This window comes from Lepidothrix coronata, unplaced genomic scaffold, assembly GCF_001604755.1.
Source record: "Lepidothrix coronata isolate B3197 unplaced genomic scaffold, Lepidothrix_coronata-1.0 Scaffold0, whole genome shotgun sequence".
NCBI lineage: Eukaryota > Metazoa > Chordata > Aves > Passeriformes > Pipridae > Lepidothrix > Lepidothrix coronata.
Window position 1 is genome coordinate 7,110,975 of NW_016690180.1, and position 20,403 is coordinate 7,131,377.

General features: G+C 42.8%; 2 protein-coding genes across 2 annotated transcripts in view; one reads left to right on the forward strand and one right to left on the reverse strand.

The window, feature by feature from the left end:
- Positions 1-4,151, forward strand: part of SCFD2 (sec1 family domain containing 2) — a 191,039-nt gene extending 186,888 nt beyond the window's left edge. The window contains exon 9 of the mRNA XM_017819778.1: positions 2,471-4,151. Coding sequence (XP_017675267.1) covers positions 2,471-2,563 — 93 coding nt within the window. The 3' untranslated portion in view covers positions 2,564-4,151. The remainder of the gene's footprint in view (positions 1-2,470) is intronic.
- A 1,517-nt stretch (positions 4,152-5,668) lies between these two features.
- On the reverse strand, positions 5,669-9,588 carry RASL11B (RAS like family 11 member B). Its single transcript, XM_017807893.1, has 4 exons — positions 9,403-9,588; positions 9,251-9,307; positions 8,099-8,175; positions 5,669-7,249 (listed from the first exon to the last, which is right to left on the reverse strand). Exons 1-4 carry the CDS (start codon positions 9,524-9,526, stop codon positions 6,782-6,784), a joined length of 726 nt encoding a protein of 241 aa, XP_017663382.1. The 5' UTR covers positions 9,527-9,588; the 3' UTR covers positions 5,669-6,781.
- Between the last annotated feature and the right edge of the window lie 10,815 nt (positions 9,589-20,403).

Below are 20,403 nucleotides of genomic sequence, written 5' to 3' on the forward strand. Positions count from 1 at the left end.
GAGGAAGAGAAAGAAGAAAAGAAGCAGTTGTGCAAGTCTCTCACATAAAAAAAGTTTGTAAGTTTGTTGGATTTACCTGGATTTCTGCACTGTAGCTGTGAATATGCACCACCTGTTTAGGATTATTCTCTTTTCAAGAAGCCTGGCATTTATCTAACTTGAGCCAGGGTTTAACAGAGCTTTTTTGTGTTGTTCGAGCAATCAGGTTCAGGCATCAGAGGAGCACTGGCCTTCCAAGTCCCTTCCAGTCAAACAAAGCACTAACATTTGTACTCATATTGTGTCTTGGAAAAATGGGGAAATGTGTGAGTGCAAAAATTGAGGAAAGTAACTGAAAGAAAACTGACAGCGTGCACTGATTACTTCAGCAATTGTTTGGAATTGAGGCAAATGACATTTAAATGTGGAAAAGGACACATGTTTCCATCCACAGAACTGCTTTGCATCTGAATATGAATGACTATTTTATTTCTCATGGAGCAGCACAAAGGAATACAGTGTTTCCTACGCATTGTTGGGTTTTGGATGGTGGTAAATAGCTCCCCATACCTCGTGAGAAGTACCTTACTTTCAAAGGAAGAAATTACTTCTCTTTCTCTGCTTTAAATCAGGAGAATAATGAAGAGCATGAGAGGAAGTTTCACTCTCCCTTCTCCCAACATGCACAACCATCTATGTGGTTGTGGCTGAGGCAGGCAGACGGATAAACCCCTCCAGATGCAGCAGCAGATGTTAGCTGCATCCTTCCCTGCCCTCTGCTGGGGGGAAACTGTCCGTTGGAGCTCAGTGGGTCAGGATGGGAGCTCCTGGCTCTTCCACCTTGGCTGCCACCAGGAGGGGTAGCCCTTCAGGTGAAGGATGAAAGACAGACACGCTCTACAGAACAAGGAGGTCTGCAAAGGACTGTCCTGAAGAGAGCTGCCTGGAGAAGAGGTGGACATTAGTTATCTGGGGAATTCCCCTCTTCTCTTTAAAAATGAAAGAACAAACATTCACTATTTATCCCTCTGGATGAGCCCTCAGAGATACTGAGGGGAAAGGAGGAAAGTCCTGCTGTATTTGGCAGCATGCTTTCTGAGATGTTAAAGTTGCAGATCTCTTTTTTCTCTCTGGGCTTGCTTTTAGTTGCACCAATCCCCTCAGGGTTCAGTGGTAGGACTCCAAGAAGAAATTGCTTTTATCTGTCAATGGCTATTGGTGATGTTTGGCTTGTACACTCAAAAAACTTTGGTAACGTGTCGCTTCATGCTTTTCAGTTAAGCTGCATGATAACAAGATGAGCACATACTGTCCTACAGTCTGATTCTCATGTAATTTAAGTAAGACAGCGTCAGCCTTTGGCATCTGCAAGTTACAGAGAGTTTTTCAGGCTTAGGAAGGAAGAGATAATCAGTGTCAGTTTGCTGCAGATTGTGTGGGAGGACAAGGGAAGAGGAGAAGTGAGGGGAAGACTATCACCAGTACAGAAGGGATGCTTTCAGTATCTGAAGTGAAAAGATGAAAGAAATAACAATAAAAAAAGTTGAAATGCAGCATTACCACACACTTAAGCCATATGATGGACAGAACAAGTGCTTTGAAAACTACTGCAGTACGCGGACACACAGACATACTCCATTGTTGATGTTTGTGCTTCCTGTCCTTGGATTTGCACTGAAGAAGCAAATTCATTTTCAAGTAGGCTAGTATGATTAAATTTGCCCCCACATCCCCGCCTGCAGTCCTGACCCTATGGACTGTAAGAGCAGTGTCCTATGACTTCGACCCTGGGTTAGCTCCACACAGCAAGAGCGTGTGCACTTGCTCCTTAGTGATAGCTTTGCTCACACTAGGCAACTATATACTAGTTTTCACTTAAGGAAAACAGATACCTGCATCTAGCAGGTTGTGTATCATGGTTGTACTGAGCGATGACTTCTTTCATCAGACCTGTCTGGTGTTAAAAACCATAAGAAACAAAAGCAACAGTATCTGTCAATGCTCGGGGTTGGCCTGATATGCAGAACATCATGTGCCTGGTCTGAAGAGACATTTCTGAGCAGGGACTGTGGCTCCCTGCAGCAGGCCAGCAGCATTTCTGTGGTGCTCATCTTACCTTCAACTGAGAAAGAACAGGTATCACTCAGATCTGTGCTAAAGGAGAGGAAACCAGTGTTTCCTCAGCTGGTGCCTCACAGCAAATGCAATGGCAGTCACAACAAATCACCGGGTAAGATGTGGGTAGAAGTGTGTCAAAGCACACATTCATTAAGAATACAATGCTACCAGTCATTATGCTCCTTAAAGTGATTTAACTACAGTTATTAGAGAGCAGACAGTTTCACTGGACAAGTCGTATTGCCCTGTCAGTAAACACCAGAAACACACAGCCTGTCTAGAGCTGGGTGAAGCAAAACGTTCATATCCATGGCTCATTAACACTGTCTCAGTTCCCTTCAGTCTGACTTGTTTCTTGTTCCCCTTCTTTCAGGTAATCGTGCTCTCCTCTGCACTCCTGACACCACATAGTGCTGTTGAGTTGTTGTTTGCCCCAGACCACCTCCAGCCTGACACTGATATCTGACAGGGGAGGATCTGTGGAAAAGATGAGTGAGTGCCTCACCCGGAAACATCAAATCCCTGGTCTGTCGTTCTTCTCAGTAGCCCTCCAAAAACTGACATGTCACCTGCTGCAGTTACAGCTCCAGGTGAAGCAGCTGGGTATCTGGCTGAAAGGGAACATGTGCAGCTAGTGGGCAGCTCTTCAAAATGGTCCAGTTGTCCAGCAACAAGTCCCCCCTCCTTAACAATAGCACTGTGCAGTTTGAATCGCTCCCAACCCCATTCGATATAGTGAGGATGATTGTAATAATTCCCTAGAAAAGGAGCAGCTGAGGACCAGGTGATGCTGAATTTTCCCTCCCCAACAAGCAGTACTTTTTTCTCTGAAAATTCCTAATGGTTTTGCTGGGGTTGTGTTTGGTGGGAAATGCTGCTGAGGGAGTGAAAGGTTAGCAAAATCCACCCTTCGTCATGCTACCATGCAAAATATGTGTGCCTTATACAATGTGAACAGCCTCTGCTCTTACTTTGTCCCTCACTGCAGAGAGATCATGGAGCACAGCCCTGATTTAGCTGGCACAGCAGCTCCCAGTCCAGTGATGCTCTACTGGCAGGACTGGTAGAGGCAGGGAAGCGGAGAATCAGACTCAAGGCCTGGGTTACATGGCTGCTTCTCTCTCAGCTTTCTGTTTCCTGCTCTAGTTTCTCCACCCACAGTCCCAGAAGAAAAGATTGTTTCTGACAGCACACATATCTAGATTTACACAGGAGGGCATATGGGCTGTGTTGGCTGGATGATAACCCTGGAAGAATCCTCCCCTCACATGGATTTGAAAAAAAGAGAAAAAAAAAAGGCAGGGTCACATTTTCAAGAGGCCACAGCACAGATCCATTCTTGAACTAGATTTATGAACAGCATGATTAGAGAACTGATTTTATTTTATGATCACAGAAGAGCTGCAGTCAAATTCAGTTATGTAATTTTTTTAATAAAACTTTGCTACAATCTGTTATAAAAAAGCAGCAGCCAATAGAAATTGTAGTTGCATATAGCACCGAGATTTCCGAATTGCAGCATAAAATGGTGGAGCTCTAAAGCTGCATCCTCTTTCTTCATTAAGGAATGCTATGACTACAGCTTACAATGAGATGAGAATGTGAAATTATAAGTGGCATTCACTCTATCATAGCATTCTTTACTATGCCAAAGAGTAGCTTAAATGGGAAGTTTTCTACATTTTCACTAGTTAGCATTAGTTCTCCTAAATGTTTATAATGGTCTTCAGAAAAGGGTGCATTTTGGTTTAAGTTCACTTTCGAGTGGCTGGAAGGAAACAATGGACCAATTATAAAGCATGGACAATGTCGCCTCTATGGAAGAGAAATTTATAGGAATGACTATAGAATGGAACTTTGTGCTATAAAAAATGAGAAATGTTATGTGATTGCAATATTAAAATCACAAGGAATAGTTTGAATAGAGCAACTGGAAAGCAAACAGCCAGTCTCTTGGTTTCTTTTCTCTCATTCTGTACTGTTTAATCTTAGAATATGGTTGTTTTGCAAATTCTGTAATCAATAAAGCAATGCTCTTACAGTGCCAAACCTGATCCATCTTCTCCTTTTCTCCTAGTATGCAGAGCTACACCTGCCAGAACTGCATATTCCTGCAACCCCTTTTGCATTATTTTATTGCCCCTAGGAATCTAGACCTTTTATCTTAGGAGGTGTCCTAAAACGTTTTCCGCACTCTGTTCACAGAACAGCTCTGTAGCAGAAAGGCTCATCTATGTCTGGTGGCCATTGCTGGCCAGTGAGCTCAGGTACTCACATCTCTGAGATGCCACTGCTTTCCTGAGATGATGGAGGCTGGCAGGTGTGGTCTCCACTCCCTCACCTCTCTTTCATCAGATGTTCTCAGGTCTCTGACTTGGCCATCTAAAGATGTACTGTATTGAGAAGACAAGGGGTGAGTCTAAGCAGACACTGGTGATCTTCCATTCCCTGTGGGTGAAGTAGCACCTCTGACTGAAGCAAAAACTAGTTTTCCAGGCCCACACACACACACTTTGGAGGAATCTTCTCAGCCAGTGGGGCCACAGCTGTGGCAATTGATACTGGAACTCAGCCACCATCTCATACTCAAGTACTTCTAGACCAAAACTGCACTGGAATCTTTCCAGTGGCCCTGGTGTAATAGTAAGCTCTGATGTGTAGGAAATAGCTGTAGCAGCTACACATAGCCTGTGCTCAGGGAATAGGTAAGATGAGAGATCTTCTCCCAGTTTCATGTGGGTAGGAACAGCACAGAAGAGATTTGCTTGGGCAAGTGCAGGACCACAGCAAGGAATATTTAAGTCCTCTGCATGTGACACTAAGCAGTACTCAAAAGGCAGGAAGAGAAGCCACCCTTGGCAAAAAGGTTTACTACTATATTAATAAGCTAAGCGGAATTTCATGTAAGTTCAGATTGGTAGGGCAAGCTCAGTTTTGTTTGCAACTCCTGTCCTGTCACTTTGGCTCGTAGCTCATCATCCAAAAGATTGTCATCAGCAGGACCCTGTTAGAGCTTCCCTGCACCAGTTACTACAGCTGTGCACTAACCAGGTGAGTCTGTACAGCCGTCAGCCTCAGCCCAGCAGAAACAGCCTCCTCAGGAAGGCTCTCAGTAAAGCTACTTTAAACATGAGGTAGTTGAAGACTTGCAATTTAAGTTCTTCATTGTGATATAGCTCAATATATTTTTTTTTTTTTAAGGAGAAAGAGGCAGTCACTTCGAATTTGTATTCTTCCCAATTTTGACCTACCTCACACCAGTCCTTTCCAGTTGAGAAATATTGAAGTATTTTTGACAAGGGGAAATGAAGAACCCCATTTTCATTTGAAAGGTCTCTGCCTTATTCAGTTCCTCTCCTAAAAGAATTTCTTAAAAAGGAAGTTGTAAAGCAGTTGTGAGAGCTACCCCCCCTGTGGTTTAAGCTAATAAAGGAACAGTATAGGCAGAAAAGGCCACCTTACAGTTTCTGCAATGTATGTTAATGACCCTGAGAAAGCTATTGCTTTATCTCAGCATTTCTCTGATTGTCACCCATTGTTTCCCCACCCACAAACAACACAGGAGGAAATATGCAATTCAAAAATTTAATGTTGAACAAGGCAGTAAGAATGAAGAGTCCACTCCCTAGGAGAAGTAACTGTACACAAAATAAATAAGTTACAGTTTAAGCAAAAGCACAACTGGCTTTTTAAAGTGCATGTGTATAAGGCCCTTAGGCTGTGAACTCCATTGACTCAATATTTTTAAAAAAATTCTTTATATAAATCTGCCATGTGTTTTAAGAATGAAGGTGGTCTGGCTCCGCTCAGAACAAGCCCCCAGCTTCATTGCCTGGAGCCAGCCATGCTTCACACCTTTTCTGCCTACTGCACACAGGAGAGACAGAGATGTCTTCGAATGGCATCTGTAATAGACTATCACTCCAACTCCACACTCATTCCTTGGAAGCTCCCTGTTGGACCGTTTAGTCTGGAGACCATAAAAAAGTTGTTTGTAATTAAATACGATTACAGTCTGCAGACAATAGTTTTGCATACAAAGAATCTGGTCAAGTTGTCTGCAGTAACATGGCTAGTAAAAAAATAAAGGACCATTGTTTACAGTCTTGATGCTCAGTCCTGTGCACTTACTTTACACTTCTTTTTACAGAACAATTTCATGTTTGCTTATTTGTTTTGAAATACAGGGGAAAAAAAAAAACAGTTCTACCGTGCAATAAAATTAAACACATACATCATGCTGTGTCCTTAATTCACGTGAGAACAAGACTTAAGTGGTTACTTCTGAACAGTGACCTGAGGTTCAGGACGTTTCCCTGCTCAAGTACAAGTTGAGTTACAGCTAAAAGGTTGTTTCTGCACAAACGAAAACCAAATCTGTCCAACTGGGGTAAGACAAACAGTTTCATTTACTGAAAAGTTCATTTTCCAAATGAAAATACCTGTTCTGCAAGTCACATCCTAGAACTATTTTTCAAGAGTTTTTGTGTTTTGGGGTTTTTTTCCTTTTCCAATCTGACATTGTTCCTTTTTTAAGCAACTGCTTAGAGACTTCTACAGCCATGTAAAAGGCTACTCAAACTATACTCCTTCTATCACATGCCTTGGACTCTAGATGTGCCAGTGTTAAATACCCAAGGTTTCAATCTCCGGCAAAATGTCAGGTAGACCAAGGGCACCGCTGTCAAACAGAAGTGACAGTCCTCACTTTGGCAGACAAAGCTTGCTTAAACCTTCTCTTCAGATCCTGCATGTTGGGTGATTTTGGCCGTGGAATAAGAGAGGTTCTCCTCCTCTCAGGGGTGCTGGTTATTTGCTGTTTACTGACTTCTTTACAGAGGAGATGGAAGGCATTGAAGACGTTGTTATAGTTTTCACTGACAGATACTTCATAGAAAGTACAGCCCAGCATATTGGCCAGCTGAAGTCCCTGCTGAGGCTCCACCTCTTTGATATGCAAGAGATCAGCTTTGTTTGCAATGATGACAATGGGGACCGTGTTCCCTGGATGCAGCTGTCGAACATGATGGTAAAGGTGACTGAGTAGCTCAAAGCTCTTGTAGTCTGTGATGGAGAAGACAATCACTAGGGCATCTGCCCAGCGAATGCATCTGTTCAGCTGCTCATTACAATCTAGACTGTGTTCGTGGATCTGAAAAATGAACGGTCTCAAGTTAGATAGCTGCAGTCATAAAAGATTAAAGGAACCTGTCTTCAGGAGTCTGTAAGGCCAAATAGCATTTTACAGGTTCAGAGAGACATATTTGCATTTCACATTGTAAGTATGAACTTAATCTGAGCATAGCGAATAAATGCAGATGTTGATTCAGCTGCAAAAAGCTGGAATTTAACACTGGAGTTTGCTATACTCAAATGGAAAATTGACCTGAGTAGTTCTGCATGCAGAGAAAGACTTTGTAGTTCCACAGAATGGGAAATTAACTGGCTAGACAGTAAGTCTGGGGAAGCAAAGATATGAGCTGGAAGCATTTAGACCTGGAGTGTTGCCCAGTTCAAAAAGGCAACAATCCAGCATTACTCAGGTCTATATATTCAAAACTTTAACTTGTGACACACTAATGAGCACAGCCACAATGTAGCAGACTTTGCTTTCTGTCATACACATTTATGAAGCTCGTTGGGCAGTGATCATAGCATTTTTTTCCACATGTACCTTATTTGCACAAAATTGTTTCTGGGTTTGTGCCTAATGTTCCAAATATACAGGAACAGACACTTCAGTAATTCAGCCTCCAATGAACAAATGATTCATCAAAACAGTGAGTTGTTTCCTTTTACTACCAGCACACTGCAGGCACCCAACACAGCTGGCTTGACTGGTTAAAACGCTAGTTACCACCTCTCCCACACAGAACACCAAACTCTGAAACGGACAGCAAAATATTTCTAGAAAGACCATAACAAGATGCTGCACAGAAGGACACCAGCACACAAACACTTTGAGCTGCTCTGGTAAACTGCATGGTTGCATCTAGCTCACCTGAACTCCTGGAGTATCTTGTACTTGGATGGCCAACATCTCTCCATCTATCTGGATGTGCCTGCTGTAGAGATTACCTGACAAGAACACCAACAGGTTCACAAATACAGCAACCACTCTGCAGACAAATGTTGCTTCTGCTGCCCATTAGTTGTGTAGAGAAACCTGTATTGCCACTTATGAGGCACAAAACCAGCGTTAAAAGCTTTCTGTGTGTTAACAATGTTTCTGATGTTACTAGAAACCTGGGATTAAATCTTGTATTGATTTGTTTTGAAGCTTGGTATTTAATAGTGTGCAACGTGGAACTTAATCACTTCTTAAGGACTATTTTAGCTTGGATGATAAAGGTTAGAGTGCAAAATAACCACCTTTTATTATACAGAAGAGCAGTTTGCTTGTCATTTTGTATTTACACACTTAAGTGAAGCTCTCTGCTGGTTGGCCTGTAAGATATGCTGTGTTGGTTTGTTTGTTAGGCTTTTTCAAGTAATTTCCTCAACAGAATGCTGCACATTTTACATTGGCATTAGTTTAGACTCCCCACTGTACTCGCTGAAGTACATAACATCACCTCTCCCATTTTCCTCTTTAAGCTGGCCTTGCCTAGCCCGTGTAGATCCTGGCACTCAGTTCGCAAAGAACTGCACAACAGTAGGTTTACAGAATATTTTCTTGTTTCAGCTAAAAGACTCCTTCAAAAAGGGGCACTTTCACCACATAAAGCGAATTCTGTCAGAGTCCGGGGCTGCAGTACAACCCATCTCTAGGGCTGCTGCGGTCACAAACCGCGTGTGGCTATGCCTGGCGTGCCCCTTTCGGAGGGTGGCGAGAGCAGACCGGGGAGGGGAACAGCTCCCAGGGAGGACACCCTGCGGCGGCTCGAACCGAAGGCGGCACCTGCCGGGTGCCCCCCCAGCCCCGGGGGACAGTTCGCTCCTCCTTTCCCACCTGTGACGCGGCTCTGCGCCTGGCTTTGGGCACTCACTCCCAGGGCCCGCACGCCGCGCCGTCCAGCCCGGGCACCTCCGGCGGAGGCACCGACCGGCGGCGAAGTGGCCGGGCCCCTCTCCCCCCTCTCCTCCCCTCGCGGTAACGCCCTCCCCCCATCCCCATCCCGGCGGGAACAAAGCCGCGCCGCCGCTCGCCTACCTGCGTTCCGCTCGTAGTCGCCAATGAACCGCCGGGTGAGGAACCGCACCGCGAGTGCTGCGGACAGGCACAGACAGCTCCGTTACAGCCGCGCTCCGCCGGCCCCGCCGCCCTCCCCACCCGCCCTGCCCGCCCCGCTGCCCCCTCCTCACCTGTCTTGCCCACGCCGCTGCCCCCCACCACCGCGATCTTGACGAGGCGGGGCCGGGCGGTGGCGGGGCCGTCCCCGCCGGGCGCGCACTCGGCGATGGTGCACATGCTCTGCGTCAGGCGCATCCCCGCTCCGCAACCCGCGACTCGCACCCGCCGCCGCCGCTCCCCCGGACCTTTTCTCGCCCCCGCGTCCCGCCCCGGCCCGCGGCGGCCACTCAGCGAGACCGAACCTCCTCGAGCCCCGCCCCGAGTCCCGCCCCGCCGGGCAGCGGGGAGGGGGGAGCGGCTGCGGGTAGCGGGGGCTGAAGCCCCCGGGCCTCTCGAGTAGTGGTGGAGTCTGTCAGAAACTAGCAGTTTGTGTCTATGTGTGACCTCCCCACTTTTGTGGAGTCAAACACCTGCAGCACCGAGAGTTTCCGAAAATCACACCACCGGGGTCGTCTCCCAAAATCCTTCCAGGCTGACTGAAACGCGCGCGGAGTGTGTAAAAGCTCAGTCACCTGCCTGGTTCCCAGCCTGGCGGGGTACCTCGGTCCTGTGGATGTCGGTCTGTGTGTACCTGCCATACCACACCTCCCTCCATCCGCCTCCGGATGCCTTGCCTTCTTGCCTTGCCTTGCCTTCCCTTGCCTTCCCTCGCGTTTTGAAATAAGCACACAGAGTAGGAGCCGACTGAAACCAGAGCGGCTGCAACTGGGAAGGAAAGAGTTGAAACCAAGGGATGAGGCTGAGGAAGGTCTGTGTCCTTTGAGCTTGGTAGTAAGACACAGAACAGAGTGGGGGGGAGGAATCGAGGAAATCATGGATGTGGCAATAGTTAAAGAAACAGAAAATAATGGCAAGGGAGGAGAATTATAAACGAGAGGCGGGTGGGAAACGGAGCACTGTACCAGCCGAGGCACAGGGAGCAGTCCATGTAAAGCGCTTGAAACAGTTTCTGGCATAAGCAGGAGCCTGAGCAGCAAAATGGAGGGATAAAACCTGCCCACATGTCAAGCAAAGCTTGCTAGGAGAGAGGTAGCAGAGGAAGATAAAATCAGTCTCCTGCGTTCAGGAAAGAGACCTCATAGTAAAGGCCACTAGATAACACTGAATGCCAATTACAAAAAATAAAAACAAATAAATAAACAAATAAATTTTGAAAAGCAATAGCCCCAAACTGTTTGGCTTAAAAACACAGCAGGGAAAAATGTTAAAAGAGAGTCGGGGGTAGAACTGGGTAACATTGGCCAAAGATGGGCACTATCTCATCAAACACACATTTGTGCAGAGCTTTCTCTAAGCTCCAAAGCTACGTTTGCACATGGAAAAGAAGATAATGGGAATATAATGAAAAAAAATTCTACTCCTGCAGTAGGTCCTGCTTTCCAAGATATGAAGGTGAGAGAAGACTCTGAACAACACCTGGGGCTGAGCCATGCTGGGTACAACAGAGGAGCAGCTCTTTTTGCCAGCTACCAGACCAACACCAGAGGTGACGGTGGTCTAGCTTTTTGAGTAGTGAGGATATTGTAAGACTAACTACATACTGAGCTCATAGGGGGAAAAAATGTTTCCTAGATGCAGTTTAAAATAAATAGATTGGTAAAACATAGATTTATAAAAAGCTGTTAGAAATCAAAAGGGAGAAGAGTAAGAGATATAATGAGAAAAAAAAATCAGCAAGGCTGAAGAACTCAAGGACTTGAGTACAAAGCAAATACTTTATGCCAGAGCAGCAGCAATGACCTGGACATTGTATCTTGAGCAAAGGGAAAGGGTTTCACAGAAGATTTCCTGGCACATTGGTAACTAAGGTCACTGAAAATAGAAAACTTAAAGGTAGAAGTGAGGAGGATCACTCTCGTAAGAAAGTTTTGTCTTCAGGATGCAGAAGATAAATAATGTCAGCTAGAAACAGTTCAACCACAGAAAAAGAAACAGGGCTGTCATGCAGTGAGAAGGGCATACAAATTGAAGGAAGTCTGGCAGTACTGAGAAAACTAATAAGCATTTTGCTTTTAATTTTAATAAAGATGATTATGTGAAAGATGGATGCAGAAGGAAGTTCAGTAATGGGAAGAAAGTCATGGGTAATTACTGCAGGGGGGAAAAACAAAGGATCTCATCCAGAGTGCAGACAGGCCAAGTGTATGAAGATGAGGGTGCTAGGAGCAGAAAGTTTTACTGTAGTGCTCAAGTCAGTCTGGAAGACTTGCATTAAAGAAAGGAAGGGAAATAATTTACAATAATCTGGACAAATTTTGAAGGAAAGAATAGTTAAAGGTGTGGGGATAAATGAGATAAAAACGAAGTATGTGATTAAATGAGATGTTTCTTCAGCAGGAATTTCAGCAGGAAGTTCATCAGGAAGAAGTTCTATCTTTTCCTGATAGAAATTTGTTTCCCTTATTCTTCAAGAAAGGCAATGTGGTAGATGTAATCTATTTGGGATCAAAAATACCTGATGCTGTCCAGATAGCAGTTGAAACAGAAATAGCTGTTAAAATAGAAAAGTGTTTGGATCAGGAGACAATGACAGAGGGATGTTTTATAGTGGAAGTGTCAGACTGAAGGAAAATGCTCTGTGTGATTCATCAATGCTCCTGTCGTCCTTCATATTTTCCTTACAGTGGTCTCATCAAGAACACAAACATGCTAATGAAATGTGCTGTTGACAGAGCCAGGAGGCGTCACCAGCTCAAACAAGGGTGGGAATAGTATACTGGTGAAACTGCATGCCTCTTAGAACAGTTTTAATAAAATACAATTAAACTCGACAATACCAATGACATGCAGAAATTAATCACAAAAACTTCTTCCACTGGCTGTAAGATCAGCACTTGGATAAGAGAGACTAGTTAATCATGAGATGAGTAAGAGCTATGTAAAAAGGGAAATATAAACCCAGCAATGTCAAATAAGTAATTTCAGAAAAGACCTGAAGTACAGTATGTGATTCTGTTGTCCAGCCAAGAGTAAATCAATGCTTTTGTCATGGTTTAACCACAGTCAGCAACCAAGTACCACACAAATGCTCGCTTACTCCCCGCTGCCCGCCTTCGTGGGATGGAGAATCAGAGAAAGTAAAACTTGTGGGTTGAGATAAGAACAGTTCAATAATTAAAATAAAATAAAATATACAAAAGTGATGCTTGGAAAATGGGAGAGCCAGAAGAGTTAAAATTAAGGGCCAATGTCAGCTTGAGAATAAGTGGGTATAAACTCAGTTGGAGTAGCAAAACACCAGAACAGAACATTAAAAAGAGTGACCACTAACAAGTCTATTTTCTCTAGATTTGAGCTGGAGGATTTTATAGAAGGGTGATCCCTTGTAGAGGCCTACAGAGAATATTCTAACACCATTCCATAAATAAATATTTTGACCTAACATATAGCAATGCATACAGCAAAGTGTCTCCAACACATGAAGGGGTGTGGTAGAAAAGGGGAAATGGGAAAGAGTGATGAAAATAAGACCATGCCTTAATAAACTGGTTTTATAAAGGAGATTATTAATTAGGGACTGGATGAAAGTGCTAAAATAACTGGAGAATGGAATCTTCTTCCTCTGTCTCAAAACACCAAAAGCAAAACAAACAGGCAGACTGAAAGGTGGAACTTCTGGAAAAACTGAGATACAAAATACATTCTTGTGAAACATATGTTTGAGTGACTGAGTCAATTGTTGTAGGAAGGCACTGGGACAAAAATTAAAATTATCACTGTACCAAGAAGGAGTGCACATTTAAAAATTATGAGAAGATGCATTTTTCAGTACTTTATGCTAGCAAAGAATTCATGAGCAGCAGTAAATCATCTTTTCAAATTTTGCACAAATTTATTAAATATTATGGACCAGAAAGAGCTCTAATGTGGTGTGGACAGGCTTTCTCATCCATCCATCTTTTTAATAAAAAATGTTATGTCATCCTGTCAGTTAGGCAGAAGTGACTGCTGTCAGAAACAAGGCCTTAGCCCAGATAGTCATGGGTTGGAGCTGGTGTGAATACACACTTCCTCATTTCGGGAACACATTCCTGAAGTATGTTTTATGCCACTGTACAGAGGGTGTGTTTATATGCAGTTTACACCCGCGATAAAGACACTTTCATCAACAACCAGGGAATAAACCTTACTTTGTTATCTAGTGCTTTGGTAACTCTAATGCATGTCTTCAGAGAAACAAATGCTGTGGACACGGTGTTCAGAAAAACAGACAAAGTCTGCTCATTCCTGATAAGTATTTACTTTCCAAAGCACTGTGAGTTCTGTCTTTGGTTTTATAAGAGTAAATACAAGAAAGCTCCCTTTTTATGGCACAGCACATGTATCCCACAGTCCCAACATATAATGCCAAGTGGACCAACCCCTGTGAAAAGCCCGAAAAGACTGGAGCTTACCCTTGCTCTCACACAGCCTTGCGTTGCCTTCCAAGAGCAAAATAAATAAGGGAGGGAGCAAGATATTAAAAGAAACTACATAAACAGGAAAACAACTTCTCTCTGTACTGCGAGAGATCTCCTGACCAGCAAAGGCCAAGCTTAGGCCAAGCTTACCAAGCAAGATAGGATCTTCATTCCAAGGCAGAGAAAGGGGGGAGAAAAAGAACAACATGCTCCATGCACTCTCACCTACCCACAGATCCTACGTGGTTTCTATAGCAGCACAATAGCAGACATTTTTCTCTCTCCACAAGAAAGCCTGAGTAATGTTCTGCAATTATATTAGTCTGCATTTTAATCAGATTTTATCTTCTTTTAAGCTTGCATTTTTTTCCTATTTCCTCCTTATGTAATGCTCCCAAACTCTAATCCAAGAAGTGAAATGCTCAAGGTTTTCTTTTTCATTCAGGGCTGCCCATCTGCTGCCAGTATTTTTTTGTGCTGGTTTGTCCCCTCACAGTACAAGCAGTTGTTCTGCATGCAGAGTGCTGGTTTGATCCAAAAAGTGTTTGTGTGGGGGGAAGCCCCAATTACAGAATCTCTTGAATTAATAGAAGCTCTAATACTTAATTCAAAAATGTATGGGAGACAGCATAGCAGAATTTTTGTTTTCCATTTTAAGAACGCCTCAGAATCTATATTAAGCCCTCTAAAAACTGTGGCATTAAAATGCCATTACCAGCCTCTTTAAATCTCACCTGATGTTATAACAGAGTCAGTTCATCAGGGGGCTAACACCTGGGTTGCATTAGGAAAGGTCAACAACAAGTCGTGCTGTGCCAGGCAAAGTGTAAGATGATGCTCACACTGGCAGAGGAGCGCTAGGACTGGTACAACTTCTAGTTGCTAAGCAAATGAAGACCTTGTTGCTTATGCATTCTGCAAGTCTAACCTCTGCAGATCCTTTAACTTCATGGAATCATCACCCAGAAGTTTGATCCCTGAAACTATGGAGAGGAAAAGCAGCGTTGTGGTTACCACCTCTCCAAATTTCAGCCAGCACATCTGGGCATGCAGTGACTGGCCCTGCAGCTGTGCTGGTGAGGGGCCGTGGTTGCACGTCCTGCCATGCTCAGGGGTTCAGCCAGGATGACACAAGCCCTCATTAAACATGGTTTGAGCTGACCTTGTGCTTAAGTGGAAAGATACAGAAATCTTCAAATTTCTAATATAACTTCACAAGAAGGATGTAAATTCAAGTCATGCCTACATACTACAGCAGAAAGTTATGATGAGTGAATGTGTAGGTTGCAAAGTCAAATGCAGAGATTATAGGAAATGCCAGAAATAAGATTGCCTGGGCAACCTTAACTTATCCTCCCACAGGCATATGCATTTTATTAGAGCCTCAATTGCATAATGTCCCACAATTACACTGTCTCCTGTCATACTGACAGTCTGTCTTCTGTTTGCCCATGGGAACAGGGCACCTAAATATACTGGAAGATCTGGATGTTATTCAGCATTTCTTTTAAATCCTCCATTAATCAGCCCATGGTGCAACACAGAAGTTATTCCTTTCGTATAGAAATTACTAACCCCTTTATAGGCTTGTCATGGTGTATAGCAAAGATATATGAGAAAAGGTCAGACTCCAAGTCAACTAGGCTACCAAAGTCCGGCATGTACGTGTCACTCCAACTCCTTTCAGTTTCTACCCCATCTTGTACCACCTCAGTGCTTTATACACCCAAATATAAGGTAACGAATATAATGTAACTGCATTGAAGCAAGGACTGCAGCCCTGAAGTTTCTGAGGTGAGCAGTTGAACCACAGAAAGAGTCCTTCCTTTTCTTTACCTGAGTGGACATCAAATCCCTCAGGACACTGGAAAAACTTTGATAGAAAGACTGAGAGAACCACACCTCAGACCACATGCTAGACCAATTCTCTGACAAGTCTGTAAATGTCACAGACTTGGGGTCAAGGGCTTCTATGACAACCTGAATATATAGGAAGGAAGAGTGAGAGCAGGGCATGTTAAGCCAGGTATCTGGCAGGGAAAAGTGGTGGGAGCTCTCCAGAAGTACCAGGCACAGTCTTCCCATCCATTCTCCAGCTGCAACTGGTGCAGCAAGGGGCTGTGAGGGCGATCGGGGGCGGGAAATGCCAATTTTACAAGAAACCAGGAGGGAAGATAGTCTTGTTTAGCCTAGCAAATGGTGCCTATGAGGGGCATGATAATTATCTGCTGCCAACTCACATGAGAGGGATCATGGAGGAAAGGAGAGCTCCTTAGAGAAGGGAGCAGCTCATCAGAGGCTTTTCCTTATGAGTGGGTTTCGCAGACTTTAAATGCCTAACAGAACTAGGCACTCCATTCCTCATACCTTTCAGTAGGAAATGGATCCACATGCCATTTTACAAATACAATTGTTGTTAACAATTTGTAACAGTTTAAAAAAAGTCTGCAGCTATAGAGATCTCCATAAGGAATGAGGTGATCCAAACCATTTTTCGATATCAAAACTAGATAAACAATAAAAAGGTAACAAGGAAAATTGGAAAGTAAATTATTCCCACTACTAGCAAGCTATATAGCTATATATATCTAGGCTACAAGAAGCTAAGTAATGTGTTCTGCTTCACTGAGTTTCTATATCATAGATTTCTATATTCTGTTTTGTTTGAAGCTAAAGACCATTGGTGACTTCATGAAGGATGTGTTTTAAGACATTAATATGAGCAAGCACTGCTGTCTATGAGGTAGTCTTAACACTCTTAAAAACATTTTATTCATTAAAGTTTCAGAATCGTCATTAGCATTCACACAATTACTATGCAGGCAGATGACTACAGATAGGCAGCCAAAAATTGTCAGAGGAATTGCATTCATTTTTATTAGCAAAAAAATGACACTCTGCAGCTACTGCAACACCCAACATTTTAATAGCAATCCATTTTTCAACAATACCCTGTTCAGCTGGCTAAACATGCACAAGGATTAAACACAGGAAGCTTAAGAGCAGGCTCTGTCAGCTATGTTTGTTTTCTATAAATCCCTTTGTGATGATGATGAACTGCACCATAACAGAGAAGAATGGTTTAGTGTTGTTGTATAGATGACTCATATAGCATCTACAGTTTGACAAGAGCACAGGGTTTTGGTTTGGATTTTTTTTCTAAATAAAGGAACTAGTCAGTCCAAAAATAGAAGCAACACTTAGAAGAATGCAGCTCCTAGAGGAATTACAAATTCCAACTACCGAAAACACAGAGGTTGGTATGCTGGGGCATCTCTGCTGAGGATATTGTTTGAAAGCCACTAATTCTTCATCTGGAATGTAAATCTATGCCATCCAAATGGGATTTAAGCATTTCAAGGTAGAACTTCAGTTCCCGGCTGGAACTTGATTTAACCGGTTGGGCAATTTTCATGGTCATTTTTATATTTGCTTTCTTGCTCAGAGCCCAGAGTTATTTGCCCTGTGTTACCTGCAGCGCTGTGGTGTGGTATGGCTGGAATGGGTCCCTAGGCGAGGAAGGAAATGGAGCCCCGGTCCCGCCAGCTTTTCTCCTCTGTTCATCCCAGCACAGCCTCCCCCACCTGCAGGCTGCAGGGTAATTGCATGGCTGGTGAAGTCGGAGGGGACACTGCTGCTGCAGCACATTCAGTTGCACATTTTAAGGTTTAATGCCATATTAATAATAGGAAGAAAGAAAAGCAACAATTACAGAGTGAAGGAAAGCATTTCCATGTGTTTTTTGTGCTATGACAGAGCACTTTTGCCTTCTCCCCAAAATATTTAGAAGCTCTGAAAAGAAATAATCTTGTTTGCTCATAATATCCTGGAGATGTGTTTCTGTGGCTGAACTACAACTTACCTTTAACTCAGTCTCACTGATTTCTCAAAATCAAACAAACAGATAAAAAATCTCAACATTTGAATCCATTAGTCATGCTTTCTTTAGAATGAATCACAGAAATCTCCACCAAATGATAAAGAAAATTCCTGACAGAGAACAGCTTATTTTCTAGCTTCTCACTAGAAACTATAGAAGTAAGAGCCTCAGATAGGCTGTGCCTGGGTGCCTCATGCACTGAGACACTATAGACCTGGGTGAGCTTTATCCAGCTGTCTAGAAAGCATCTGTCATTCAAACCAGGTTGAACTACAGCCTGAGAGGAAGTTTCTTGTTCACACTGTCCAAAACAAAGCCCATCACTACTAATTCTTGTTGGACACAGGTGAAGATGTGAAAGAAAACCTGGGCTTAAACTAGTTCCTCTGGGAAAGGTCACTCTCCTAGGTGCATGCTGGGGCAGCAAGTTTTGTTGAGAGGAGCAAGTATGAGGACCAGGGAGCATGTCAGCTGGCTAAAGACAACGGGACTTTCTATCTGGATCTGTTGGTTTGACGTGGGTCTTCCTTAATTTCTGGTTTCCAGGGAGTCATACTGTTACAGGATGACCACAGAAAGGATGCAAATAGAACACAGCAATTGCCCTTTGTCCAGACAGGACAGATGGCTTGGACTGGCAGCAGCCCTGAACATACCAGCAGGTCACTGGGCTCTTCCAAGGCTCTCAGCAGTAGACAAGCCACCATTTAGGAAGTAGGACTGGGCTTGGTTTTGTTGTTACAAAATGTAAAAATGGCTTGTCCCCATTTCAGTATTGCTCCTGCTTAGACCTAACAACAGCTCTATGCTTTTTGCATCAAGGACATTTTCCTGTGCTTGGAGAAGGGTGCAGAGTGAGGCTTCAGGGCAACTTAACTACCAGTGGGCTTCGTCTGACCTTAGGACTTCTCTGCCTTCGCATATTAACTGGCAAAGGGAGGATCAGAGCTACAGTCTCCGTAAATATTAATGTGAAATACTACATTTTAAATGTAAGATGAAGGGGCTTTAAATGCCAAGTACTACCCTTTGTCCCTTTATTTGAGTATGAAAGAAAACACCTTATTACATATCACTGTATTATCGATGCAGAATGTATTTTCCTACAGGTTTAGTTCCACTGTTCAAATTAATAAAAGTTTACGTTTATTTTCATGGTATGGGAATAGAATTGCTAACTACAAAATGCATTCCCACAGTCTGAAGTTGGGGGGAAAAGTATATTTAGAAAGTCTGGAAAAATTTATGGTTTTTCACAGCTGCATTTGTAAAACACTGGTTTTTTATATTGAGAAAGAATTCTGACCAAGACTGACTTGTGACTCAAGATATTACTTCATATTGCTGAAAAGAATACTAAGAATCAGCATTAAGCTAGCTGTAAAGCAAGCTATGTGCTTGCTAAGAACATATAGAAAAAACTGTGTAATAAGTCAGGCTTAAGAGCAATCCTAGTTAGAATCAACTACTGGAAAATTAGACAATGTTGAAATTTAATACATATTGCAGGTTTACTACATTCTAGACAAAGAATCACTGTATCTGCAAGTCTAACTACAAGTAGTAATTCTCCCCAGTAGTTATTGTCAGCATCTTTCCTGAATTCCCATGGGTGTGAAAGGGAATAGGCTTTGCACAAAAATAATTAGGAGAACTAGCTAAATGAGGACTTATTCCAGCCAGCTGGATATAACAACTCAGCTGTAGATAACAGCTGACTCACTGCTTAGAATCCCACATCTCTCACATCTTGGCATGTGAAATAGCTGAAACATCACAAACTGATAATAGGATTTCTAACTGAGAAGTGAAAGTATTTTGCATTAATATTACATATAGCTATGAATAAAACATTAACACATAACTAGAATGTTTTTCACTTGTATTTGAGCAGTAATTGCAATCTCAGCTGTTTCAAAATATGTATTCTTTCAAAATAACAGAAGGCAGTGATACATAAAAGACTCGTTCTCTTTTGGTCTCTGAATCAGCTATGAAAGAACTGAAGTTTCGGTTTATGCTTCTGTCCTTTCAGCAAGCAGTACAACTACATTATTACTGATCCAGGAGAGATTGTAATGTTATTATTAAATCTGAAATAAAAAATCCTGAAAAAAAGTCAGTGCTCAGTAAAAATATTCTAGATGAGGGAAAAATAACAATTGGCTGAGACTACAATAAAGCAGAATTTTCTCAAACTCTACTCATAGAGTATACTCTAAACCAACATTTATTGATGAATGTCCCACTTTCTTTGACCAGCAAATTGTTTGCAGAATTGGAAAACTTTGTTCAGAGTCATAATAAGAGATTATGCTTATGGAAAGAAATTTTTTCAAGAATCTCTGGAAGCTGTATAATGGCTCATCTATGCCAATTTAGCTTACAATTTTTTCTAACACTAGGACAGACTGTCCTCTAGATAGCAAAGAAGTACTAAACGAGGATATTTTATTTATCATTTCTTTTCATTTTAAATAAAATTCAAAAGCAAATTATGTGGGTCTTGTTTGTCTTTCAGGCCTCTAGCTCTAGTAGCACTTGAAAAAGTGCCCAACATATTCTCAGGGAAAAAATATTCAAATACAATAGAAGAAGCATCCAACAAGTAAAGAATGAAAAACGAGTTCTGCAAAGGAAGGAAATCATAGCCTGCACGGGCAATGGGGAGAGAGAAAGACACTGCAGACAGGCTGGATATAAAGCGTCATGGCAGTACTCTGGAAAGTGAG